The sequence below is a fragment of the Toxotes jaculatrix genome, chromosome 8 (genome assembly GCF_017976425.1).
Source record: "Toxotes jaculatrix isolate fToxJac2 chromosome 8, fToxJac2.pri, whole genome shotgun sequence".
Taxonomy (NCBI): domain Eukaryota; kingdom Metazoa; phylum Chordata; class Actinopteri; family Toxotidae; genus Toxotes; species Toxotes jaculatrix.
This window is the reverse complement of record NC_054401.1, coordinates 11,856,432-11,882,609: the sequence shown is the minus strand read 5'-3', so window position 1 is coordinate 11,882,609 and position 26,178 is coordinate 11,856,432. Positions and strand designations below refer to the sequence as shown.

The following is a 26,178-nucleotide window of genomic DNA, read 5'->3' as shown; positions in this document are numbered from 1 at the left end:
CTAACATTTTGTAAAGTACTCAAAAATACATCCTCTCTTCATCCTGTTTTCTCTCTTTTTTGTTTAATTAAAACAGAATTCCAGCAATCATCATGTTTTCAAGTATTTAAAGGAGCACTCCACTAATTTTACAAATTAAGTTCAGTTTACTCATCACTGAGAGTATGATTCAGCCTTTCTAATGTCTGAAAAAAAACCCCACCCTGCTCTGAGTTGGAGACATTTGTTTTAGCTGAAAGCTTGTGTTTCAAACACAAGGTTTGAATGAACTGGGCATTTACCAATCAGGGAGGGTCTAAGAAAGTGTGCAGCCAAAGGTGCATTTTGTGTACACATATATTTACACTACCAGTTAAAAGTTTGGACACACCTTCTCATTGTGTCTTTAAGACAGAGTAAAAATCTGATTCATGGCAAAGGGTTGAATTTTGATTTATGACATTTTATTAATTTAGATATTGTATCCTAAGTAATGCTCACAAACTGAATATTTATTGTTGGTAGAAAACTATTTTAAAAGTGAAATAAATTTCTAATAATTAACTTTGAATCACCTCTCTGACATAATGCTTAATTGTGATTGGTCCAAGAATTATTTTACCTCACTGATTTGATTAGGTGTTTCAGCAAGAACTGCTGATTGGCTCAGCTCAGCCAACAGGTGACCGTGAGCAGCTTGGCTCAGTCAGAAACACTTTATTGCCAGGTATATGCTACACGTACAGGGAATTTGATGGTGGGGCAATGAGTGAGGAGATAATTGCTTAGAGGTAACAGACAACCTGAATTAAAAAAAAATCATTTAATAAATGCCTGCGTGTGTTCAGACTCGTCGATGTGCTACAGAAGACGATATTACATTTTCCATGCCAGTTGAACAACATCCAGGATTTGGACGGATCACCTGTGAGTCATGTTGAAAAACTTCCTTCCCTCCCTGTTTTCTCTCCTAGCGCCTCACCCCCGCCCGAACCCACCCCACAAAAACCATAAAATCTGTTTGCCCGGTTGCGAGGTTGCGCTCTCACAGACGGACAGCACTGCAGCCTCTGTTGGACCAATTAACGTGCCCGTCTGTGCGCTAACCCCGCTGAGCGTGTTTTCCTGGGCGGCCTCTGTTGCTGTCTGCTCCAGGACTTTTATATCAGCTGCAGCGGGACAATCAGTACAGGACAGAGACGAAGAAGTTCGCAATGGGTTCGTCTTGGGCTTTCGTCTGCTCCACCTTGTTGGTCTTGGCTGCACTGAGCTCTGCAACCAAGGGTTGGTACCGTTATTTTTTCTCCTTTTGGTTGTTGATGTCATGGCAGAATTGTTGTGTTGTGTTTGCTTCTTGGCCGTGGCCTCCATTTTTGTTCGTCTGAACTGGTGGAAGTGCGTTTATTTCGCCTGTAAATAATCCTGTAGCAAACGCACTCTGAAGCACTTTTGAGTATGTTCAGATGTCTGCAGTGTTACAGAGTTACTACGCACAGTTACACAAATACCGTCTCCAGGTACTTGTACTTTACTTGAATACTAGTACTTAATTTCACTTTTACACAAACAACTATGCAAAATAATAACAAAATGAGCTGAAACTTAGCTAAAAACATGAAAATCAGTATGTGTAATATTTGATAATGCAACACTGACAGGAGCCATTCTGGACTTCACTGCTGTGCATACATTTTTCTGAGAATACTTTTCCGCTTCTACTTAAGTATCATTTTAAATCTACTTTTAATTGTAGTCAAGTATTTCTTACCCTGGAGTATTTTAACTATTGCTTATGTAAGCAGTCTGAATCCTCCCTTCATCCCTGGCTGTCTCTCAGTTTAATGTGTACATTACACTGGAAAAAAAAAAAAAACAAACAAAAACGATGGAGAATTGCATAACTTTATCTGCTTTTCTGTCTCTCTCGTTGTGTGTATACAATTTTCCAGATGAGCACATCGTTGAGCAGCGCCCGATCACTTTTGATGCTGACAATAAAGGCACGTATTCACTTACTAGTGTGGTATCACTGCAAAAGACCAGTTAGAACTTCATTGGCATTTTGACTTTGAGTTTTGGACTGATGGTTTAAGGAGTACTCTACTGATTCCACTCATAAAGTTCAGTTTGCTTGCCACAAGGAGAACTGCTTAACCTTTGAAAAACGTTGTATAATGTCCTCTCTGGCTATAAAGGGAGCTTTCCAGAATTTGTTTTTTGTTTTTTTCATTGTCTCTTGGGAATCACAAAACTTTATGGACGTGGCATACCATATCACCCCTTTAAGTTTGAGGTTAGGTTAAGATTTCTATACTATATGAATACATTAGCATATTATCTTTTTCTTTTTAAATCCTTGTGTGTTTTTCAGATGTGGAAGTGCCAGATTCACTCTTGTTGCAGAGAGAGGTGGACTTGACAGAGTTGTTTGATCTCAGGGGTACTGTTTGTCTTTCTGTCCTCTGTTTGTTCCCTTGAAACATTTGTCACTTTTTTTCTGCCTAGCTTGCTTTTAATTGGACCAATAATGAATCATACAAGCACTGGTGTCTTAAAAATTCACTTTTGTTTATGTTTTCATTGTTTTTACAGATTTCTTCACAGGTCAGGTAATCGTGCCTCCATCAGAACAGCTTGACTCCCAGAGTGAGAGAGGCAAGCTGCTTTCTATCAGTTTAAAGCTTTCTCTTACCTATCTTTCTCTTTCCTGTCTTACTCCACCAAACCTTGTCCAGGAAAACACTTCAAAACTACTGTTAAATAACACTGTCTTTTTTTTTTTTTTTTTGTCAGAGGGTTCCAGACCAGGAGTCTTGACACCAGGACGTATGTATTTATTTTCCGTTCTTTCTTTTGTATTTCCATTTACTTTGTACCACCTGCCACTGTACAGGTGTCAATTAATAGTTTGATTCTTATCCTTTCCTCTAAGGTCAACCAGGTTTTGGGGGCCGTTCTTTTGGCCCCTACGTGCAGGACTATGAAGTCCAGTTTCCCCTCGCCCGTCCTACACACGACAATCTCCAAGCCATCTGTCTCCATGGAGATCGTCGTCGTACATACCCAGACTCTTACTTTCCTGCCTCAGGTTTTAGTAAGCTGAAGCGAATGGCCGGAGCAGTCAATATGGCAGAGTCCAGGTTTAGCACATGCTGCGAAGGGAACCAGACGTGGGGGACGGAGGCCACGCTGTGTTGCGCCAAGCAGGCGGTAAGTTTTCACAACAGCTCCTATAGCTGAATCAGCAATTTCTTAATCTGTTCACATGTAAAGTGACGATATTGATTCCTGTAACTTCTTGCTCTAATTCTGCTTCTCTTGGTTTATTCCACTTTGTTGATACTGCTTTTGCCTTCAGTATTTTTCCGTAGAATCTTCTCACTAGTCTCCACACGCTCAGCTAGCAATGCAACTTGATGAAAAATACAATGTATGACACTATACGCTGTGAGCATAAAACTGGATTTCACACCAATGTGATATCATTTTAGAAACCAGGATGCAATTAAGGATATCCAGTTAATGCCTCATATAGAAGAAGGCTGGTAACAGGCAGCATATTATTGGTAATGTTTGTGACTTTATATTCTTGTTAACTTAATTCCTGAACTTTTATGTAATAGACCTCATGTAATATACTCAGTCTTGCATACCAAACACTGTGGCTTTTCTTTGTGTGTTTTTGTATTCCCCCAGATACTAAAAAAAAGACCCAAAACATTCTCTGCATTGCAGAGATGATGGTACTTGCATTTTTGAAACAAAGTTGAAGGCCTTGGGCGCTTCCAGTTGATAAGCCCATTATATGCAGCCCAGCCAGGCATAACAGGCAGACAGGCCTTGGCATGAGCACTAGTGAAGCTGTCTGAGGGCAAGCAACAATCCAGTCCCTAAATTCTTTGGTTAATAAAGTATTACCTGAATGTGAGCATTAAAGGATTGTGAATGTCTGTGTTGCTTTGCAATGTCTGCTACAGTGGGAGCTGTCAGTCAGATCCTTCTGTAAAGAGGACTCCTCAGTAAAGGATCGTCTGTATGAGTGCTGCAGAGGAAAAGGCGACGAAATGCTAAACTGCTTCAACAGAAAAGCTCCAAACCCAAACTACGAGCCAACAGAGGAGATCCCTTTGCCACCACTCCCCTCTACTGTCGAATTCTACTTTGACCCCCTCAGTTGCCAGAGGTATGCAGGGAAATAAATAAAATGAGCACTATTTACAATTTTATTTAAGTACCATCACTAAGTTACTACGCTGTGCTACAGTGAAAACAAATTAAACCCTGAAGTCTGATCTCAATACTATACCCATGAGTTTTGAGGGTTATTAAATGCCAAAATACTTCACTGCAGTTTATAATTTTATGAGGAATGGTTTTGCTTCTGTGAAAAGTTGTCAGTGCAGCAGTAATTTTATATTGTGTGCTGTCATATAGTTGATTGATAGTACACAATGCAGTGTCACTCAGCAAGGCACAAAAGTTGACCTTAGCTCAACTTTTTTGCCAGATGACCCTGCAGTTGTTTTTTTTTTGTTTGTTTGTTTTGCTAGAACCTACTGCATTGAAACCCCCGCTGTGTCACCAGAGTGGTTCCATTCAGATGAACAACAGTCTGTGTTTTTTCACAGTGTTGGTCTGAACGCACCTTACATATTGTTTGTGATGGAATTTGATGACAGTAGGGCAGAAATATCACCAGCCTTATCCTTGAAGATGAAAACAAGAAAGTTAGCTAAAAAGAAGTTAAAAATGGATAAGGGTATTGAGGGATATTGCAAAGAACACTTCCTCTATTTTTAATGGGTCATAGAGGTTGAAGGAGGTCATATTTGGCACTGACCTCACAATATGCCTCATACTTTACAGGACAGTGATGACTCCATACCGCATCAGAGGAAACAGACGAACGATGCAGACTAAACCATCTACTTCCCATAAAACTGACATCAACTTTCCTCTTGGACGACCCACTGCAGACAACATTGAATCATTGTGTCTCAACCAGAACCAACGCCCCCTCTATAACGTAAAGTGCCTTCCAGGTGTAGACTATGAATGGCTGGCTCGTCAGGCAAAGACCATTAATCGTATGGAGAAGGGATTCAAACAGTGCTGCAAAAAGAAGCAGGATGTGCTCAACTGTGCTGATCGGAAGGTAAAGCAAGACACTTACAAACATAAACATTTAGCTTTTTACATTTTAATTTTGCATTCATTGAGTAATTGTTGATTGGTACTTGTTACCTTCTCATGTCCTTTCTCCTTTTGTATTTTAGTGGAGTGAGGAGCTTGACAGGTTTTGCTTGAAAAGTAGACATGTGGATTTCCACTGTTGCTCGGGTGATGGGGCAAATGAGCGATACAACTGTTTCCAAAACATTTCTTCTGATCCTCATTATACTGCATATGTGACTTCTGCCACTGAAGAGCTCTCACTTAACAAAATCTGTGACACTCACAAGATCATCAAGAAGACGTAAGACAATATTTTCTATATTTGTCCTTGGCTCTGGTTTTCTGTCTCCTTTTCTCCTTCCTTACAGTTTCTGTCCTTGTGTCTTCTGACTGAATCTCAAGCTGCTGAAGTATCTCATGTCTTAAAATGTGCTGACACCTCATTTTCTTTAGTATAGACTGTGTTGTCAGTATTGTCATGGATCAAAACGTGTACACAATCTGTGACCAGTGAAAAGTTGGAAACATAATATCGATGTGATTGCATTTCAGGTTCCCTGGTGTGTTTCCTCTCAAAAGCTTGGTTGGCCACTGCTGCCCCCTGCCTGAACAAGAAAAGGCAACTTGTTCTGTGCAAAAGGTGAGTTGAGAAGCACCAAAAAAGAAGTGAGTCATTAAAAAGTTTATCACAACATCATCAGAAGACAAAGTTTGGGTAGGGAACAGTTGTCATATGTCAGATGTCATATTTCTAAATGAAAGTGAAGGAGCTACTAACTAAAAATTCTGATTTGATGTTATTTCTCATTCACCTGGGCTTGCTGTCTTCATGAAATCAGCTTGAGGAAATGTCAGCAACCCTGTGTTCATCGGGGGGGACTGCTCCTCCAGTTGTCCGCCGCTGTTGCCGCATGCCGACACAGAAGACCTCACAGTGTGTCTCCAAAATTCTCATGAACGCCATCTCCAAAGCGACCAAGGCCTTACATAAGAAGAAGAAAAGGTGCCCAATCTCCTAAATCCTTGTGACCTTTTGTTGCTGACCTTACTGGCGCTGGGCCATTCAGGGAAATGGAAAGCTAGCAGCAGAGGTTGCCTCCAGTCGCTTGACAGGAAAAATGATTGCAGCACAAATTCCACTTAAAATTCTGTATGATGAAAAGAATAAGCAAAATCTGGATCAAATTCTAGCTTCATCTTCTGCACATTTTTGTCTGAGATCACATAAGAAGCATTGCTATCACAAGATTATTTTAAGAGGTAAACAGATATATTGTTAAATGCATATGCATATATTTAACAATATGCATAAATGCACATTGGCAGAATGCATATACTGGCAAATGCATATTGTTAAATGTTTGTGTCACTGTACCACTATTTTAAATAGGCTGCTTTTTACATATTTGATTATGAATTATATGCTTTTTCTTGATTCCTATTCTCCTATTTTTGTATGGTTTTGGGGTTAAGATCATATCTACAACAGTTAACAGTTAATAAAAACATTTTTTAAATGTACATTTTGTGCTGTTTACTGTATTCCTGCACACATACACTATAGACCTGGTATGTGTACCTCGTACAGTGAGTTAACATTTTAAACTTAAACTTATGTAAATGTGATAGTCACAAAAAAGTAAACAATGATTGATAATAGTATACACACTGTAATAAAAGAATGTCTTCTAGATGGAATTTGAAATACATACATTCCCTACAGTTTAACAGAGCTCAGAATATTCCATGGAAAGATTTCCATTAAGACACTGATATTACATTAAAAACCTCAATTTTCTCTGTTTTGTTTACGTTTTTAACTGATTTATACTGTCTGTCTTAACAACTTAAGCTAGTGTGATTTGAATCACACTAAAAATCATGACCCAAAGATCATAACCCAAAAACATTACTGGATCTGGAACAGAGCTGGATGATGGCTTCCCATGATGGAGACCAGCACAGTCTCCAGACTTAGACCCCATGGAGCTGGTTTGGGATGGACTGGAGAGAAGATGAAAGCAAAGCAAACTACAAGTGCAGTCCAGTGTGTTCTGCTGCTGAATGAGTCCAAAATTTAGATTTAATTTCAGATATAAAATTCCGAGATTCCTTTAAAAGCGGTATGATCTATATTTCATTAAGAACTGGGAAATTTCGGGTGGTCTTAAACGTTTGACCTGTAGTGTATCTTTAAACGTGATCTACACAGTTTGTAGTATCACACTAAAACTGAAACTGAAACTGTTCCCCTTCAGTCCGGTGGGGGCGCTGTGGTGCTGCTGCGACATGATCATCAGAATTCAGCTGTCGGCGCTGCCTGTGATGTGAACAGTGCAACCATAATGGCGACTGCTGGAACAGCAGATTCGGGATCAACAGCCCCGACAGGTATCTAGTGCCTAAATTTTCCTCCTTTGTTGCCTTGAAACGAACACAGAAACAGATCTGTGTAACGTTTTGTAGTGATGAAAATGGTGTGATGCGGTGACTAAGGCTTTATCATTCCCCGGTTAGCTTGTTAGCTATATAGCATCGGGGCTTTCAACCCGACAAATGGACCAAGCAGTGGCTAACTTGTTAGCTGCCTTGTTAAATAACCGTTGTTGTTGTTGTTGTTAACAACACAAAGTGTTCGTAACCAGTCCAACAGTATTTACGTCGAACCATCTATTTAAGTTAATAAAATGTAAGGAAATATTTCCCAGGACCACGTTGGCTAAACAGTGTGTTTTCAAGCCGGTTATTCCGTTAACGGTGTTTTCCCTGTGCTAACGAGTTAGCTGGACGCAGGAGGTGAAACCATGAGGTTTAGTAAATATCAATCTATTGTTGAGTAAATGAAGGGGACGTGTTCTTTGGCCGCTGTTTCAAACGGGTCTGTCCATCTAGGAGAAGTTGACCGTAGCTAAACCGTTTTCCCCTCTCCCGTTGCACCCCTCCTCTTCCCCTGTCTGTCTGTCTGTCTGTCCAGATCTGTGGTAAAGTTAACCAGCAGTTTCCATTTGGTATCTTACTCCCTCAGTTACTCTCCAAAGTTCCACAGTTGAGGTGATGTGTGATCAAAACATATATAGAGTTTATTGATTTTTTTATTTAGATTATTTTAACCAGTGCCACAAGCTTGTTTTTAGTTTATGAACAGGCCTCTTTTAGTCTGCTGTCCATGTTCAGCTGATAAAAGGTTTGTCTAGGGGCTCAGCATTCAGACGTATGTATTCTGAATTGCTCGTGAACTGGACATTTTCTGATTTCTGTGGCCACACAGAGGCAGATGGGTGGGAGGCAGCTCAAGTGCTTTGAGGGGGTTTTTATTTTCTCAAGACTGGACAGATGATGGAGACGTTTTATCTTGATAATCCATTTAGTTGTGCTTCACTTATTAGCTTCCCTGTGTATAGCAGAGTCGTTCTTCCCTCTGTAGCCTCCCAGTCTGATTCAGTGAATAAAAATAGTGTCTTCAAAGCACTCTCGTGGCTCCCACATGGCTGAGAGCCTGAGACTGTACAAATACAAGATACAGCTTTCTGTCAAACACAGACGCAGACACTTGAGTGACAGTAACATAATGTTGTTTCTCGTATTAGTCCTTATCAGCCCGGTTTCCTAATCAGGTCAGGAACCAGTATATTTATGGACTCTTCATTGGCAGAAAATGATTTTAAGAGAGTGTGCGTGTCCCATATTTTTGCCTTGTGCAGGCTGCAGGCTACACGTGAACAAGGCTGGCAGGGAGTTGTTTGGTACATAGAGAGGAACAGATGGTTTGCCTATTGTCGTAAGGCCCGTCACTGACAAGCTAAAGTCATTGTTAAGTAATTAGGTTAGTCTAATTCCTACCCCAAATGTCCTGCATACTGTGTGTTAGTCTGCAATTAGTGATTATTTTCATTATTTATTAAGCTGCCAATTGTTTATGTGTATATATATGTATGTAAAGGCCCGTTATAATTTTCCAGAGTAAATTCCTTGTTTTATTTGACTCAGTCCAAAACTCAAAGACATTGTTTAATATCATATATGATAAAAGAAAAGCAACAAACTAGACAAAACACGTTGTTTTGTATCTATATAGTGCTTTAAATTTGTTAAGTGTTGCTTGTTTACTAGGTTAAGCCATTCAGGCTGACCATGTCCTGCTCCACAGATATTAGGACTCAGTTCTGGAGGAGAGCATTACAGCGAGGTACTCGCATGGTTGTGCGTGAGTGTTTCTGTGTGTGTGAGCAGAAACTGCATGAGTAGTGATGCTATGGTGTGTCGTTTTACATAATGAGAGGGAATGTGGGCAGAATGATGCTCACTGTTTCCCGGTGGATTGCAGTGTGTCCCTGTTAATTCAGAAGAGATGCATGGCATTCAGTGATTCTCCCTTATTATTAACACTCACCCACCTCACTTAACTGTGCTTCGTCTGGACTGAATCTGCTGGATATAGATTTCACACACAGGATTGTTAGTACAGGTGTATAATCTTCCTGACATCTTTTTGTATGTATATTGACCTGTGGCACTGCTGCATTGAAGTAGATGTTGCCATTGGTTACGGGCTAGAGGTGCTTGCAGAGTGGGTGAGATAGTAGGTTTAAACAGCGAGTTTATGTAAGGACAGAGGAAATCATGTTGAGTATTTCTTTTATCTCAGTGATGTGCTTTCTCTGCAAAGCTACTGTGTGCTGTTTTTGTTGTGCTTATTCAGGAGGAAAGACCATGTGTCTAGGTGCTATGTATTCCAATTTTAATTCCTATCTTTATCAAGGAATTACATTTTGCATACATTCAGGGGTCTTTGCATGGTGATAACACAAACTTTCAGTATGTGTCTGCAGGACACTACTCATATGCCCATCAGCTGAGTTTGCCAAGTGGCTTAATTTAACAAACATTTTGTATTCAAAATGATTGTATTTTATTCAAAATGATTTTATTCAAAATGATTGATTGTGTATTGGAGTTTAACAAAATGACAGAAGCAAAGTTACTGTGAGACACAAAGTAGAAAAAAATAGAAATTGCACCATTTTTTGAAAGGAGGTGATCGTAGACACGCATCCTCAGGGACCAGATGAATCTGGAGCAGCCAGCTCAGGGGAAAAGTAGTTCCAGTTCACGGAAAGCTGGTGGTATTGGGGGGAGCAGTTAGTGACTGTGGCCACATTTAGGTCTGGGCTCATCATTGGCCTTATAGTCATCAGCTAGCGCTGGAAATAGCACTGCTAATTAACCAGCAGAGAGTTTCTCAAACAGTCATCAACAAATTCTTCCATGTTAAAAGCTGCCAACTCAAAGTCTTTAAAAATGATTTCAAGCATCAGGTTTACACTGACTGCAAAGGTTGCCGTGTACATGTGTTTCATTAAGTCGAACAAGGGCCATAGCAGTTCTTTAGTATTTTTCCTTGTAGGTTCTCAAGAGTCGTCGTCTCTCTCATTGTAAATCACAATTTAACTTGTTTTTCTGTCTTTAGGGACCAGCAGCATCCGAAAAATGGCGCCTTCCGAGGTAAGGATTTCAGAAATTGCCTCACTGAATTAACAAAACACCTCTGCATTATGTGTAGCCCCAAGAAATGTAAATGTTGATCCAGTCAACTCTTGTGGAGGGAAGCAGAACAGGTTTAGCGAGTGCTAGCCTGCATTTATGCAGCCATCATCAGTCTGTTTTGTCAGTCACCGTAAGCTTATTAATTTTTTGTGGCCTTTGTTGCACCAGTGCAACAGGTGGATAAATACCTGAAAAGACAAGTGGACCACTGGTTTCTTTTTGTATTGTTGGAGAGTTTGTTTATGTCAGTACCAGTATGAGTAAAGTAATCAATAATGTAACAGTGTTGTTGATCAAAATAATGCCTTAGAGAAGCTAAAGGGTGACAACAATATATATCAATATTTGTGATATCGAGAGAGAGAGAGAGAGGCAGACAGAGAGCGTAAACTAATGTACATTTATTTGGTATTTATTTAATTCTGTTCTGTACTAAAGCAAAGATAAAGTAAACATAAAGGTATCGGTCACACATAGATAAAGCCATAACCGCTAACACTGCTTTCACTCCTGTCCTCTTCTGCGCAAGTTCACTTTCGCTTAGAGTTAAGCAACTGTCAGCAAAGTCAGTGGATGGGTCACCACAACATAAGGCCGTCATGTGAAGATGTTTACCCAGTGTGGCCTAAGAGCTAGCTACATACAGCTAGCTCTTTGTCCTCTTTGTTCACCAACATAAGCACATACATAAACCAGACCACATTTAAATGTTTTTGTCTCTGTCCTCCTCAGATGCCTGGCTCTTCAGGCACAACTCAGAGTATGAAGAAGACCATTGGACATCGGGGTGTGGAGACCACCACAGGAGAGACCACCTATAAAAAGGTTAGAGCAGGCTATGGGGTCGGTGACACCAGTATGTTGACACCCACAGTGCTGAGCAGCAGAGGTGAAAAGAGAAAATGGAACAAAATGTGTACACCCACACGTCTGGTGTTTATATTCTAAAATTAGTTTGGGAATTCCTCTTACTGGTCAGCCAAATATAATGAGTGAAACAGCAGAAGTCCTAGGGGTAAAATGGTGTTGGTTTCAGTTCTTACTCTGCGTATTCCTCTCCAACCTCTCTAGACCACATCGTCTGCCCTAAAAGGTGCAATCCAGCTGGGCATCACTCACACAGTTGGCAGCTTAAGCCAAAAAGCGGAGAGGGATGTTCTCATGCAGGACTTTGTGGTGGTTGAAAGCATCTTCTTCCCCAGGTTGGTGACAGATGTTGTATCTAAATAAACAGTGATTTAAAAAAAAAAAAAATTTGTTTCATGTAGCTAAATGGCCTTTCTGTCTCTTGCTCTGTCTTTCATGTGTTTTCAGTGAAGGCAGTAACCTGACACCTGCTCATCACTACAGTGACTTTCGCTTTAAGACCTACGCTCCTATTGCCTTTCGTTACTTCAGAGAACTGTTTGGCATTCGGCCTGATGACTATTTGGTCAGTACATTAAACACGCACTGCCATGCTTACAACAAGAACAGTGTTCTCGTTTTGGCTCTTATCACTGTCCTCATATTCATATCGGAAAATGTTTTTGTTCAGTGTTCATCTGTAGTTTTGACGATGACAAAGTGCCACTTAAATTGAGAAGCTTCCCAGTTTTGGCAATCACTGAGCCTTCTCATTCACACACTTCTACAAAGCGTGTGAATGAGAAATGTCCCCATGTCTCTGTGGTCCAACCACTACCCTCAGGTTAAGAACCACTGATTTTAATTGTAGTTGTGGAAATGCCAGCACGTTTGCCCTGTTTTGACCGGATATTAATGTAGACTCCTCTTCTCCCTGAAGTATTCTCTGTGTAACGAGCCACTGATCGAGCTGTCTAATCCCGGGGCCAGCGGATCCCTCTTCTATGTTTCCAGTGATGACGAGTTCATCATCAAGACTGTTCAACACAAAGAGGCTGAGTTTCTCCAGAAACTCCTGCCTGGATACTTCATGGTGAGCCTGGAATAGACTGTGTTCAGTATGAGTGATTATTATTGCAATAACTATAATTATCTTCAGAGTAGGAGGCTTAAATAAGTAGGAGCATTCATTTCTTTCCAATTTAAGTGTGTCAAATATCTAATCTTTTTTTTTTCCATACTCCTTCTCCCTTGTAGAATATAAACCAAAACAAGCGCACCCTGCTGCCCAAGTTCTATGGACTGTATTGTGTTCAGGCAGGGGGCAAGAATATCCGTATTGTAGTGATGAACAATCTTCTGCCTCGGATCATCCCCATGCACCTCAAATATGACCTGAAGGGCTCTACCTATAAGAGACGAGCCTCCCCTAAGGAGAGAGAAAAGGCTGTTCCCATTTACAAAGACCTGGATTTCATCCAGGACTTGCCTGACGGCTTGCTGCTGGAAGCGGACAACTACAATGCTCTGTGCAAGACTATACAGAGGGACTGCTTGGTGAGTCACAGAGAGACATTGTTTTTCATTGACTGGTTGATTTTTATTCAAGTATCGTGCACTCAAGGCTCCGGGCCCACATGGAATTACAGGATACATATATATGCATTGCTACAATGTGCAAGTGTATTAAAATTCCTAAACAAGCTCAGATAATACACCACAACAAATGTGCAGAAATATGAACACCAACACTATTTTCTGCTGTTTTTACAGCAGGCGCCTGTAATATTCTTTTTCTCTGAAGGCAGTTCACAGGGTTGTTTGTTGCCTAAAGATGAGCTCCACCTCTGCTGGTGGTGTTTTCATCAGGGGTCCGGTGTTGAGGAGATGACTCAAGCTCACATGACACTGCAAACTAATACTTTGTTTACTTTGAGGCATGATTCCTTTTGAAACGATGGGAATAGACTGGTGCCATTTATCGTTACAGTTAACACAGGATGTCAATATATGTTCTGTACAGTTTTGGCTCATTGGTCTTAGGAAAGCCAAACAGTTTCCAGGGCAGAGGCTGCATGTTATTTATTGACTACAATATTGCTTTCCATTAGAAGTCTTTGCAGGTTGCTCTGTCATCACTGTTATCATATTCTGGTCTGAGTCCACTTATCACCACTCACAGTACATACATTCTGTGTTGATATGTTGTTTTCAGTAGTGCCATGGTGCAAGCTAATTGTTCCTTTCATATTGTGTGTATCTCACAACACTATCAACAATATTAAGACATGAGGGGTTGCTCCTATTGATGGTCATGTCAACTCATTTATTGTATATGTATGTTTTATGTAGCTCTTACAGAGTTTCAAGATCATGGATTACAGTCTGCTGATGGGCATCCATAACATGGACCAGGCCAGTCGAGAGCGGGAGCGTGGTGGGGGTAATTCAGGAGACAGTGGTGGGTCAGAGGGAGCCGTAACTCCAGATCAGCGCCGGCCACAAGCCCAGAAAAGTCTGTACTGTACAGCCATGGAGTCCATCCAGGGGGAGGCTCGAGGGAAGGGAGCTTTAGATTCAGAAGACCAGTGAGTCTTGTTGCTTCTTGTTGCTTGAGCTGAATTTGAACTGCAGCATTTGTTTGCAGTGTAATCTGTGACTGGGGTATGACAGTTAAATTATCTTTTGTTGCTTCTGGCATTGTTTTTTCAGCATGGGTGGTATTCCAGCTCGTAATACTAAAGGAGAGAGGCTGCTGATCTATATCGGCATCATCGACATTCTTCAGTCCTACAGGTCAGTGCCTTAGTGCAGCCAAATCCATTTCTCGCGTAAACATTTGTTCTTAAGTCATGAGTAAGCTTTCTGCCTACATTACCCATTTCCAGTACATAGATTTCTTTTGTGTTCTGATTTAGGTTTATTAAGAAGTTGGAGCACTCCTGGAAGGCCTTGGTCCATGATGGGGTAAGAGCCTGCACACAGAACGTTTGATAAGCAGAGAAACAGCAGAGTTACTCAGTAGAGTGATCAATGCATGTACAAGTAAATTGAATTTTATTGAATAAGTTAGTGTCTGTCAGGTTCTAATGGCTCTGTGGTTTTTTGTTGTACTACATTAGGACACCGTTTCAGTTCACAGACCTGGTTTCTATGCAGAGCGTTTCCAGCAATTCATGTGCAGCACGGTGTTTAAGAAAATTCCATGTAAGTATTCATATGTATGCTCACTGATGCTAGACTCTTCATTCACTGACAGTTTAGAAAATACAGATTTGTCTGTATTTTTTTGGTGCCTATACTTATCATTTCCATTTTAATGTCTTCTTCAGTAAAACCATCGCCATCTAAGAAGAGTCGTGGTGGGGGTCAGGGAGGGCTTAGGAGGGCCCCCACCCTGGGAGCTCCCACCCCACTCTCCCACGCAACAGGACAGTCAGCTGTTGACTCCAGACTTGTGTACCACAGCCACTTCAAAAGCACAGAGTCAGAGGCTGACAGTGGTAAGAGCTGAGACGTCACAAGCAGTGTTTAATTGTATGCACACCACAGTTTTCACGTTTAGCTGTTCTCAAACCAGAGATATTGAAATTTACGGTAATACTGTTCTCAGGCATGCAGTTGGACAGACCTGATCTTGTTCCGAGGACCCCTCCGCTGGTAGACAACCCTGCTGACTGTGAGGCCAACCTGTCCACCTCATCACTAGGCAGCATTGGCGTGGCCCCCACCTTTCCTCCCCTGCAGTAAAGACAATGATCCATTACCTTTATTCTTCCATCTCACTTTCACACAGTCTTTTAATTTTCTTTGCTCTGACTTTTCTCTGCAGTTCTGTAGGAGTGGAAGTGCACAAATCAGCAAACACAGACCATGACCAGGGTGCTTCCCACAGGTACACAAGGCAGGGATAGGTTATAAAATAACACCTTCATCGAATTTGAACATAGATGTATTTTTCCTTACTTGTGTTTTGTTGTCATTGCATCTCATTAATCGCCTTTTCCTGTGTTCCAGTTTGGGGGCAGAAGGGGCTGCAGATAATTCTGGCAACCTGTCTGGAAATGAAGATGTAGTTTCACTATCAGACATCGTCCCCGAAACAAACATCTGTTTTGTAAGTCTAAATGTTGTAATTATACATCTGTGATGGAATATTATTTGCAGTTTTACTTTAGAAGCAGCCAGTAGTAGCTGTACATATCTTACAACCTTCCATCTTTGTATGGCTTTGATCTTCACAGTAAAAACACAGTGTCATCTAAGGATGAAACATTTCTGGCCGAGGTGAGGAGTGTGGAAGTAAGGATGAAGAGGATAAAAGTCTCCACCGCGGACCCTTCGTTGCACCTATGTTGTTTTCTCATCCATACATACAGTATATACAGGGATTGCTGGATGAAGCAGTGAGGTGCAGTGGAGGCTGTGACAATGAGGAACGCAATAATGGGAAGATCCAGAAGACAGTGTGCGGTAGGCCTTAGACTTTCCCAGCCATCAGCAAAGTCACTGTGTGCACACATTTTGTCCATATCTGTCCTAAAGCCCCACTGTCTTTCATCAACACCTGGAAAACAAAGGTGCATGGCCCTGAATTGGCAGCTCTTTAATAGCTCCAGCAACATTACCTTGATCAAACGATTATCCTTCACTTTGCAACTTGCCTGTCTGGTGCAACGTCATAATGCACAAAGTAATTAGTTGTATTTTATAAAAAGCTCCCAGTCACCGGTGGATGGTGAAGGCAGTCAAATTCTCCATGAAGAGTCAGCTGTTGTGCCCACTTTTCACAGCATGAAGAGATGTGAGTGGGCACAGACAGCAGGAACGCACACACTTAAGAGCACACGAAGGGCATAGTCTGCATTTGTGGGAGTGAATGTTTTCCTGTGTGTTCATGCACAGTCTAAATGGGTTCACATTTATGTGACTCACACTCTGGTTTTCCTGTTGCCGCACATCCATTTCCCCCTGGCACTCCTCATGAGCAGCGGGAACTATGAGCTGTCAGCGGTCAAATCAACACTTGCTGCTGTCGACCCTGCAATCATGTATGCATTTCTTTTTACTGATTGTGGATGTACAGTATTTGTTTGAAGTCAGATTTTGAAACACCGAAGGGATGGGTTGAACCAGACTCCCCCTACGGTAATTTTGTTTCACGTTTTGTGATAAGTTATTCTGCTGGAAGCCACAGCGGTGCTGCAGAGATCCAACTAGATCTTGCCACTGCTGAATGTACATTACAATGTTTTTCTTATATAGGATGTGTCTTATTAACATGGCAGATCACGTTTGTACAACCCTGAAAATCTCCCCCTCTGATGTGACCATATGTGCTGAAGTATAAATGAATACAGAGAGAAGAGCTGTCAACAGCATTGCTGGCCAGTAGATGCTGTTAAATGAAGTCACGGTATAAAGTTAATCGAACAGTAACATTCAAGCTACTGTCTGTTGTCTGTCATGTCTGTGCCTTTACATGTTTCTCCCTCCCCTAATATGATGTATGACTGACATTTTGTTTTACAGGTTAGTGTTGTAGTCAGACAGAGAAAACGCCTTATCACTACAGCTGAAGTCATCAAACTGCCATTTGCATGTCTGGACCAACCAATCAGTGGTCAGGGTTTAAAAGAATTTCAGATTTTAATGCAAACACTAGTACAATCCCTTTTGATTACGGGCATGTTGAGTCTTTAATCACCTCGGTTCATCAGCTCAGCTACACCTTTTGACTTTCCTTACATCAGACAGAACGGATGTCTGTCTCTCTTTCTTCATTTCTGCTGGTTACAGAAATGACACCCGCCCACATCCATTCTTGGACCAATATTACTAACCCTGTGTAAAACTATTTTTTGTATTTAGATTTTTTTTGTATGTAGTCTTACTCACCTTTTATTCTGCAGTTCATAAAAACTAAGCTTTGTTTTCACAAAATGTTTTGTGTTCATCTTATTGTTTGAGGCACTAAACCAGCCACAGATGTTGCTTGGCTGAAAGCTTTTTACCCCATGAGATATTTCTGAGACAGAAATTTGAATCACTACCAGGGGAAGTGTAGCAGAACCCAAGTTTTCAGACATCGTCTCAGTTAATGAATTGCTGTTTATGTTTGTAAGGCACATGTGGTCTGAGCAGCAGAGAGGGAGAAGGGGAAATGTGAGTTATGAATATAGATGGAAGGAAAATTGCTCATGTTCATCAATGCACAGTTGAGGATTCAGGACTGAGTCTTTTGTATTATAAGCCAGTCGCGGCACCAAAGAAAAGAGTAGGGAATTCCTGTGAATGTTCAGGATCTAGTACAGTTGACATGAAAATGACATTAGATACCTGCATGGACTGATATGTTGTATATGGTAATAACACTGGGTTGACCTGTGTTTTAAGAATCTGTTATTAAACTGGATGCTTTTTTGCTAAATAATTTCATGTCTGATAGGCTGTATCTGACATAAACCTATTCCCTGTAAAAATTTATTTTTCATCATAAAATAATTATTTCACTTTAGACTGAACTGCAACATTTCAAGAGTTAACTCCATATTCCTGTGAAATCCTGTGAGAAGTTTAATTTGCTACAAATTGTGGTAGCTCTTAGAACCGATTATTTACCGCATAGTTGGGACAATGTATTTGAATTTGATTACTTCTGATATTATGATGAAATGTAAAATACTGATAATTTCAAGCAGATCAGTATAAAGTTGTATTTAGTTGAATGAGAGTCAAACAGCCACCAAAGAAAAACACTCCAAGAAAATCTTTGATTTGAAAACATCCAGATTATATTTTGTGACAGCTTCATTTTGATGTTTTAAGTTGTAAATCCATTTTTTCTAAATGGGTAGTACTGTGTATTTGCTGGATGCAGAGCAGTTATGTCACAGTTGTTATGTACTACACCCATGGCACAAGAGAAGACATTATCCTTCTGTGCTTAAAGGGCAGTGCACTCAGTGTAGACACTACATTTAAACTAATGCAATATGAACCACAGTCTGCCACCTTTACACTCCAGGAAAGATATTTATTAATATGATTGATTGCTGTAGGCTGAAATGATAAAGTTGTATTATGTACCTTAGATGATTGTACGTATACTGTAAACTGACAGAAGGATGTCTGAAAACTTTATAGTGTGTATTGCCTATGAAGGGGGGACTATTTGACAATTTCACTTTTTATATTTCATGTTTAGATTGTGATATGATAGATATATTCTCTCATGATGATTCTGGGTTGTTAAGCTCCCATTCTTTTTCTACATGAATGTTTCACATGGCTCACGAGCCTGCGTTGCTGGTTGTCCTATATGCTTCAATTACTATATTTTTACTGTGTATAAAATGTGTATATGTACATAGGAGTCACGGAAATGCCTTCTCATGCAAAATGTGCTGCCTGTCCCTTCCTGCCATGTTTCAGTTATGTGGTGGTGATGTTTTAATGTCTGATTTTAAAAGATTAAACATATTTTCTAAATCTTGGTTTTGGTTTCCTTATTCATGAGTATTATCTGTTTACCTGTCACAAGATGTTTGTGAATTAAAAAACAAAAGTACAACCATCTTTAAAGTGTCTGCAGAGATTTTAATCATATCTAGCGAACACAATATTATTCATGTGATATAGTAAATGCAACAAGAAATGCAGTGACTGTTTAATTCACTGTTTAACACCCTGTTACATAAGCTCTGGGTCCTCATCCACCAAAACCTGCCCTATGATTTCAAACTCCAGGGACCTCCAGTTGAACACATTGCCCGGGGTGAAGTGTTTGTCATTCATATAGCGTTTAATCTCTGAGGCAGAGATGACATGGTCCCACATGTGGACTTTAGAAATCATACCAATGAAAGACTGACTCGCATCAAACCCCCCACCATAGGTGTCCTGCTCTTGGCCCAGGATGGTTATGGGCGGTCCACTGATGGACTCCCCTGATTTGATAAATCTCTTGATGGTTGGCTTGCCATCCACCCACAGCTGAGCCAACCCACTGTCAGAGCTCCAGGTAGCACACATTGAGTGCCAGGTGTTTGGAGGAAATGACAGCGACAGGAAGTCTGTGCCCCCATCCAGGGCATGCATCCTGATGACATCCTCTGAATTGATCTTGAAGAGCACAAAGTTATTGCTGTACTTGGAAGTAGACAAAGAGAAGAGCCCATAGTTCCTTTTCAGATCTGTGAGGAATCTGAGCAAATGTACCAGCTATTAGAAACTGAGCCAAATAGTTCTTCAAACATTACCATATAAACAAAGGCTTTGTGATTACACCACCTGAGACAGACGGTCACAGAGCTGAAACTGGTCTTAGATGTCAGGAGTTTCACATGGTCCCTGTTGCTCTCCTTGGGGAAGACAAAGACTTTGCCTGACAGATCTGCACAGGTGGAAAATCAAACCAACAAAGTCTTTCAGAGGTGAAGAGAAAGCAAGAGTACTGACTAAATTAACAAAATGTTGTGTGATTTAAATAAACTGAAGAATTCCAGTTATTGTGTATCATTCAAATACTGCTGTTTGTACTCTGTAAACAAAGTTTGTTGACTCAACATAGGTTGACATACCTTGGGGTTCTGCACAACACGTTGAAATCATTATAATCAAGAGTAAGAGTTTCTCCATCTAAGATTTCAAAAAGTCGGTTTTAGTATCATGGAAAATAGTAAATTCATACAATCACTTAAGCACAATAATTGTCTCTTTCATGACAGGTTGGCAGCATCTGCAGGTTCCAAGCTTTTAGTTTTATAAACTCTTTCAAAAATGGAAGTAAATTAATTCATTATTATTAATTTATTATTTGTGTTTTTCTATCAAACAATGAGTGAATACCATTTCATTAAATGTGAAATTCAAAATGTATGGAGTACCTTTTACCTTGTGGCCTGGCCGTGACAGCTTTGCATGGATGACTGGGACACTCTAGTTTTGGGTTATCTGACCTGCTTCTACTTGTAAAGCAAAAGTTGTTTGCTTTCAGTATGGACTGTAGACTCTTTCTCAGTTAAGATAAACAGCAAGAGCAGAGACAGTTTTGGCATGCTGAACTTTTTTAATCTGTAGGCGGCATGCTGCATTCTAGTGACACACCTGCATGATTCATTTTTGCCCTGATGTCAAAAGAAAGGTGTTTTATCTGTCACTGGGCACCTATCGATCACATGTACTTGTAGTATCAGGCGGTGCGCCTACAGAGGTATCTTATTATTCTCATGCACTGTCTTTAAATGTGTGCTTTGTTGACAGTCCTTGAGCCTAAGGCCCCAAGAGGCGACCCCCTTTTGCAGTGTTGCCCCTGGCCGTTTGAGAGCATGTGCACACCACTGATTTTTACCCAAAAGGCAGTCTGATATTCCAGCTGTGGGCCCCACAGAGCAAGAAGAGAAGTACTAAGAGAACTATTATGTTAGTATTGTCGTTTACATGAGCATAGATGTAACCAAACTTCTGGAGCTCATTTTATCCCCCCAGTTATTCATATAAGTTGATCATCAAAACAGTGTTTGAAATTAAGTGTTTCTTTTTTTTTTCTTTTAAAAAAAACGGCATTACCCACAAACCATCACGATGACGTTGTAAACCACAGACGTCAAGATGGTGCTTGAAAGTACTATGGTCTGGTAAGGAATCTGAAATACCTTTTAAAGTTAAAACTGTGAGGGCTAAGCTTATTCAAGGCCAGCAATCACTTGGTAAACGAAATATGCATCTTTTGGTGTCGTTTGCCTCCAACATTCGTGCAGGTTCGCTCGTTATATTTTGTATTTAAGACGCTCGGGCTATTCCCTGAGTCACCTAGCTAACGTTAGCTAGAAGGAGCTTCCAGTACACATCTAAACAACAGCTTTTTTGTTGCTTTATCGCCATTTGACTTGTTATATATTTGCTAATGCTAATCAGTGTTGTGCTGTTTTCTAAGGTTTGTGGACCTCAAATGTAAAGTCCAGTCTGAACCTCAAGTTGAATATAAATGCCGTTGTTTAACGCGTTAGCATTAGCTAGTTTACGAAACCCGCTGTCATTGTCAAAACATGTAAGTGTTTTCCGGTGGGGTCTTTATAAACCAAGCTAACATGGTATTCCGTCGTATTGATATAGTTTTCACAGAACTAGGCGCTGAACTGTGAATGTACACGACATGAAAAACCCTGTGTACATTGGTTTCTATTGTGTTCATTGGGGGTACATCAATTATTTATTTACGCTATTGTTTGAGTCTCATATAATCATTTTCATTAGTTCTTTTGTCAATTAAATGTCAGGAGTTAGAGAAAAATGCCCCTCCTGTTTTCCCAAAGCTGCAAGTGACGTGTTAATTTTGATTGTTTTTAGCCCAGTCGCCAGTTCCAAGATGGTAAAATATTAAATTCACGATCAGTTCAGTTAAAAAGTCAATTAATTCTCTGTCAATCAACAAATTGTGTTAGTATCTGCTCCTTTCTACATGTTACACAGTATTCTCGTCAGATATGCACATATATATGTATTGTCAAATGGTTATTGGTATATCACAGCAACCAATATTTGTCCAATCTGTGTAATTTACATTTTTTTGCCAGAATTAGTAATTATTAATACTGCAGTTTTTTTTATTTATTTATATTTATATTTATATTTATATTTATATTTATTTTTCTTAGTGTGGATAACAGTGAGTACATGCGAAATGGAGACTTCCTGCCCACCAGGCTGCAGGCTCAGCAGGATGCAGTTAATATTGTTTGTCACTCAAAGACCCGCAGCAACCCTGAAAACAACGTGGGCCTCATCACTATGGCAAAGTAAGAGGTGGTGTGCGTGAATTAGTGTATTGACATTTAAAACTTGATAATCTACTAACAAAAGTGTTATATCCTTGTGCAGCAACTGTGAGGTGCTCACCACGCTGACTCCAGACACAGGGAGAATACTGTCAAAGCTGCATGCTGTGCAGCCTCGTGGAAACATCAGCTTCTGCACTGGCATCAGGGTGGCACATGTGAGTTTGTGATTTACACTACACAGTGGTAAAGTACAGTGCTATGCTACCTGCGTGATACCAATAGAGCTGGAAAAAGTGAATTTTAAGAACATCTGAACATGTGGAGTGATCATTTACATTATTTGCTGTGAATATAAATAAGCCCTTATCTAACACGAGGGCAGACTTTAGGTTCTTGCCATCTCCCATAATAGAGTATGAACACAGGGCAACAGGTCTGAGTTTCAAAAGTGGAATTTGTAATTAATAGATGTTATGGGTTTTTTCATAGCAGATATTTTGGTTTATCGTGGCAGGAAAAGCACAGAAGTAACATTAACAATGTCTCAGTTCAGTTAAGCCATTACAGTGACCTATGTACATAGGCGAAGCTGGCTGACTTAAATGTAATGCAGACTTCATTAATATTATTAGTTACACTAGTTCTTTTCCTACATGCCAAAAACGTCTTTGTTGTAAAAGTGCTTATTCTTCTGTTTGTCACATTAATTCATTTTTTTTCAGTTCATATGGTCCTACTTTTTTTTTTTTTTTTTTAATTTTCTGTGTTTCTTTCTGCAGTTGGCATTGAAGCACAGACAGGGCAAAAACCACAAGATGCGCATTATTGCATTTGTTGGAAGCCCAGTGGAGGATAACGAAAAAGAAGTGAGTTACATTCCAACATGTGTGTTTTTCATGGTATTAGTTGTCATGTATTACCAAGGAGGAAATTTTCAATGGCACCAGATTATACAGATTTTTTTGGATGTGATGTTAGACAGTAATTAAACACAGTTTACTATGAGTGTGATGTTTTTTTTTCTGCAAATTATACCATTACATTATCAGTGGAAATGTACAGACAGCAGAGGCCTCCCTCAAAGGGAGGGAAAAATTAAATTAGTGTCTGGGTAACATTGGTGGGTAAAGCCTAATGCTTCCTCATGAAACAGGCACCCTTTCAGCTGCAGTATTTCTCTTTTCCTGTAGCTGGTCAAAATGGCAAAGCGTCTGAAGAAAGAAAAAGTCAACGTGGACATCATTAACTTTGGAGAGGAGGTATTTTTCCATCAAAACTCCACACACGCAGCCTCTTAAATATCTAATGTGCTACTGTGTGTATTGTATCACATCTTCACATTGATTTTCCACATGCCCACCCTCAATCTTTCTCTCCCCCTGCAGGAGATGAACACAGAGAAACTGACGGCTTTCATCAACACACTGAATGGCAAAGAGGGAGCAGGCTCCCACCTGGTCACAGTACCTCCAGGCCCCAGTCTGGCTGATGCCCTGCTGTCCTCACCCATCCTAGCTGGAGAGGGAGGTGCAGTGTTGGGCCTGGGTGCCAGTGACTTCGAGTTTGGAGTGGATCCCAGTGCCGACCCAGAGCTGGCCTTGGTAAGTGAACAGGGGACATATGCTATAATAGTTCAGTGTAGTGTGTATAGTTCACTGAAATGAGAGTTTTTCTTTTCTTGTGCCTCTCAGAATCTAATAATTCTTGATCAGCTACCCTCAAAACCACATTTTATCTTTTTGAATTTTGTATTGCATTCATTGTAATATTTTGTGTCACAGGACATTCTGTGGGATCATACTATGTGCTCTATTGCTGGTATTTAGAGGAATGCCTACCTGTCATTTTGATTTGATTTGTTTTGCCAACCATTTTACTACAAAGCTGAAATAAGATCAAATGTGTTTAAAGGACAACTTGGAAAGAGCCCATACTTCATTGATTAAATTTATTTTCTGTTGTTTTCTTCCTGTTCTCTCTAGGCCCTGCGTGTGTCTATGGAAGAACAGAGACAACGACAGGAAGATGAAGCTCGCAGGGCCGCTGTGGCATCAGCTGCTGAAGCTGGCATTTCCTCCCCTGCTGCAGATGGTGGGAAAAATGTCCAGCAATTTGATTTGCCCATTTCCCTTCAATATTGTGGACACACAGGTCAAAGCTTTCAGCTAGAGTTTGTTCACATGGTATATTTTTCTTTCTGTTTCAGAGTCTGAGGATGCCCTGTTGAAGATGTCTGTTCCACATACAGACTCCACACCTGCTTTACCAGACTTCAGCCGTATGACAGAGGATGAACAGATTGCTTATGCTCTGCAGATGTCCATGCAGGGACCAGGAGCAGGTTAAACATGGATTTAAAATTTTCAGAATTTCCCTGGCCAGAGAATTAATAACCTGTAATACAAGCTGGGATACAGCATGCATCAAATCAACATCAGAAAATACAAACAGCAGCAACTTCAGAGCGTAGGGGTCTGAATACATTCTAAAGCCACTTTATATGCCTTTTGTTAGGTATGATTGATTGTAGCAGTATTAACATGGTTTGCTTGTAATGGAACTCTAATACAAGTTATTATGCCAGGTGGAGACTTTGGAGTCTGGAAAACATTCCCACTTAACCTACATTTTAGTATTTGGCCCATATTTACTGAATATTCTATATCTAATGAATTCAACATGGGATTACAATTGAAGTGTAACTGTTGTCAAAGTTAAAGTTAAAGTAACCTACCTAATTCTGCAGTACTGCAGCAAGTTTTTGGCAATAGATATTCAGCCATTAGATATGGTCAAAAGGTTGTGTTTTAATCACCATGTGGATTTAACTGTTGAATGTGTGTGTATTCTTGAAGCAGCACTATTTCCAGGAACATGTATCCCAGGTTAAAAATGACCACAGTTGTCCACCAGCCCTATTTTACCTGCTCAAACAGCAAAAACATTTCTGGTCCATTTTTCCTGCAGAGTTTGGTGCTGAGGACATGGACACTGGAGCTGACATGGACTCCAGTGAGGCAAAGGTAAGAGCAAGCCTTAACCAGTTTTCATTTGTCATTTTGGTAAGAGTGCTTAGTTACAATATTTTTTTTATCCATGTCTAGGACGAAGAGGACTATGATGTTATGCAGGATCCAGACTTCCTTCAGAGCGTCCTGGAAAACCTTCCTGGAGTTGACCCCAATAATGAGGCCATCCGTAACGCCATGGGCTCTCTGGCTTCCCAGACAGGTTCTAAACCTGACACCAAAAAGGATGAGGAGAAAAAGAAATAAGCATTCAAAGAGGAACTGAATATATGATAAATAAAAAGATATGAGAATTCTCAGTAACTGTATTTCTCTCCTTAATACAGGAAATGTATTGTTCATCTTTTGTTTATGTAGCTGTGTGAACTGTAAACAACTTTTGCCTTTTTTCCCCCCAACTTTAGGTTAAAGGAGTGAAAGGACTATTCTGATTTCATTTTTTTGTGTCAAGGACATATACTTACTTTTGAGCCTTTTGTAATATAACTACTCAGCAACATGGACAGATTGCAACCCTTAATAAATTTACAGAATACAAGGTGGCATTTTTGATTTATGATTCTCGAAATTTAATTACAATTGTGATAGCTGCAACAATGTCATCTTTTCTCTTCTACATTTCCTAAATGTTAAGTAATGTTGCACTGAAATTTACATACTTTAATATTACACAGCTACTGTCATTTTTCGTGACCTAATTAACATGTTTTATTTTTTATTTTTTTAACAAGACAATAAATACAAGTAAATTCAAGAAGGTACATATAACAAAACTATGCCTGAATAACGTCCTGTCAAAGCTTTATTCTCATGACTGTGGGTCA

At 40.1% G+C, this 26,178-nt stretch overlaps 4 protein-coding genes across 5 annotated transcripts; 3 read left to right on the top strand and 1 right to left on the bottom strand.

The window, feature by feature from the left end:
- The first annotated feature begins 1,000 nt into the window (after positions 1 to 1,000).
- Positions 1,001 to 6,675, top strand: LOC121186494 (extracellular matrix protein 1-like). The gene is made up of 11 exons (XM_041045245.1): positions 1,001 to 1,263; positions 1,929 to 1,979; positions 2,351 to 2,419; positions 2,572 to 2,634; positions 2,773 to 2,805; positions 2,912 to 3,189; positions 3,957 to 4,162; positions 4,846 to 5,134; positions 5,256 to 5,455; positions 5,707 to 5,794; positions 5,994 to 6,675. The coding sequence occupies exons 1-11, from the start codon at positions 1,194 to 1,196 to the stop codon at positions 6,171 to 6,173; spliced, it is 1,527 nt and encodes a 508-aa protein (XP_040901179.1). The 5' UTR covers positions 1,001 to 1,193; the 3' UTR covers positions 6,174 to 6,675.
- A 757-nt stretch (positions 6,676 to 7,432) lies between these two features.
- LOC121186657 (phosphatidylinositol 4-phosphate 5-kinase type-1 alpha-like) lies at positions 7,433 to 19,040 on the top strand. 2 transcript variants are annotated; one of them, XM_041045444.1, is made up of 17 exons: positions 7,490 to 7,545; positions 9,302 to 9,340; positions 10,622 to 10,656; positions 11,431 to 11,523; positions 11,770 to 11,900; positions 12,013 to 12,130; positions 12,485 to 12,637; positions 12,802 to 13,101; positions 13,897 to 14,132; positions 14,257 to 14,340; positions 14,463 to 14,511; positions 14,667 to 14,751; positions 14,877 to 15,047; positions 15,158 to 15,290; positions 15,377 to 15,439; positions 15,562 to 15,661; positions 15,789 to 19,040. In XM_041045444.1, the coding sequence occupies exons 1-17, from the start codon at positions 7,500 to 7,502 to the stop codon at positions 15,789 to 15,791; spliced, it is 1,839 nt and encodes a 612-aa protein (XP_040901378.1). In that variant the 5' UTR covers positions 7,490 to 7,499; the 3' UTR covers positions 15,792 to 19,040. The 2 variants fall into 2 exon arrangements, with proteins under 2 accessions (XP_040901379.1, XP_040901378.1); XM_041045445.1 differs by lacking the exon at positions 9,302 to 9,340 and having other exon boundaries at positions 7,433 to 7,545.
- A 196-nt stretch (positions 19,041 to 19,236) lies between these two features.
- On the bottom strand, positions 19,237 to 20,477 carry LOC121186664 (C-reactive protein-like). The gene is made up of 4 exons (XM_041045455.1): positions 20,433 to 20,477; positions 20,127 to 20,184; positions 19,837 to 19,939; positions 19,237 to 19,750 (listed from the first exon to the last, which is right to left on the bottom strand). Exons 2-4 carry the CDS (start codon positions 20,182 to 20,184, stop codon positions 19,237 to 19,239), a joined length of 675 nt encoding a protein of 224 aa, XP_040901389.1. The 5' UTR covers positions 20,433 to 20,477.
- Positions 20,478 to 21,127: 650 nt separating this feature from the next.
- On the top strand, positions 21,128 to 26,115 carry LOC121186660 (26S proteasome non-ATPase regulatory subunit 4-like). Its single transcript, XM_041045450.1, has 10 exons — positions 21,128 to 21,182; positions 22,203 to 22,343; positions 22,426 to 22,540; positions 23,105 to 23,191; positions 23,516 to 23,584; positions 23,711 to 23,926; positions 24,308 to 24,416; positions 24,532 to 24,666; positions 25,293 to 25,348; positions 25,430 to 26,115. Exons 1-10 carry the CDS (start codon positions 21,157 to 21,159, stop codon positions 25,598 to 25,600), a joined length of 1,125 nt encoding a protein of 374 aa, XP_040901384.1. The 5' UTR covers positions 21,128 to 21,156; the 3' UTR covers positions 25,601 to 26,115.
- Positions 26,116 to 26,178: the final 63 nt, after the last annotated feature.

Bases quoted from the DNA above. Each gene is read 5' to 3' on its own strand.
- LOC121186494 (XM_041045245.1), top strand. From the start codon at position 1,194: ATGGGTTCGTCTTGGGCTTTCGTCTGCTCCACCTTGTTGGTCTTGGCT. The intron at 3,190-3,956 runs GTAAGTTTTCAC...TGTCTGCTACAG, and splicing joins TGTGTTGCGCCAAGCAGGCG to TGGGAGCTGTCAGTCAGATC. The intron at 5,135-5,255 runs GTAAAGCAAGAC...TTTGTATTTTAG, and splicing joins TCAACTGTGCTGATCGGAAG to TGGAGTGAGGAGCTTGACAG.
- LOC121186657 (XM_041045444.1), top strand. From the start codon at position 7,500: ATGGCGACTGCTGGAACAGCAGATTCGGGATCAACAGCCCCGACAG. The intron at 7,546-9,301 runs GTATCTAGTGCC...CCTGCTCCACAG, and splicing joins GGGATCAACAGCCCCGACAG to ATATTAGGACTCAGTTCTGG. The intron at 9,341-10,621 runs GTACTCGCATGG...TTCTGTCTTTAG, and splicing joins GAGGAGAGCATTACAGCGAG to GGACCAGCAGCATCCGAAAA.
- LOC121186664 (XM_041045455.1), bottom strand. From the start codon at position 20,184: ATGGAGAAACTCTTACTCTTGATTATAATGATTTCAACGTGTTGTGCA. The intron at 19,940-20,126 runs GTATGTCAACCT...CCACCTGTGCAG, and splicing joins GTGTTGTGCAGAACCCCAAG to ATCTGTCAGGCAAAGTCTTT. The intron at 19,751-19,836 runs GTGGTGTAATCA...ACATTTGCTCAG, and splicing joins TCTGTGACCGTCTGTCTCAG to ATTCCTCACAGATCTGAAAA.
- LOC121186660 (XM_041045450.1), top strand. From the start codon at position 21,157: ATGGTGCTTGAAAGTACTATGGTCTG. The intron at 23,192-23,515 runs GTGAGTTACATT...CTTTTCCTGTAG, and splicing joins TGGAGGATAACGAAAAAGAA to CTGGTCAAAATGGCAAAGCG. The intron at 25,349-25,429 runs GTAAGAGCAAGC...ATCCATGTCTAG, and splicing joins TGGACTCCAGTGAGGCAAAG to GACGAAGAGGACTATGATGT.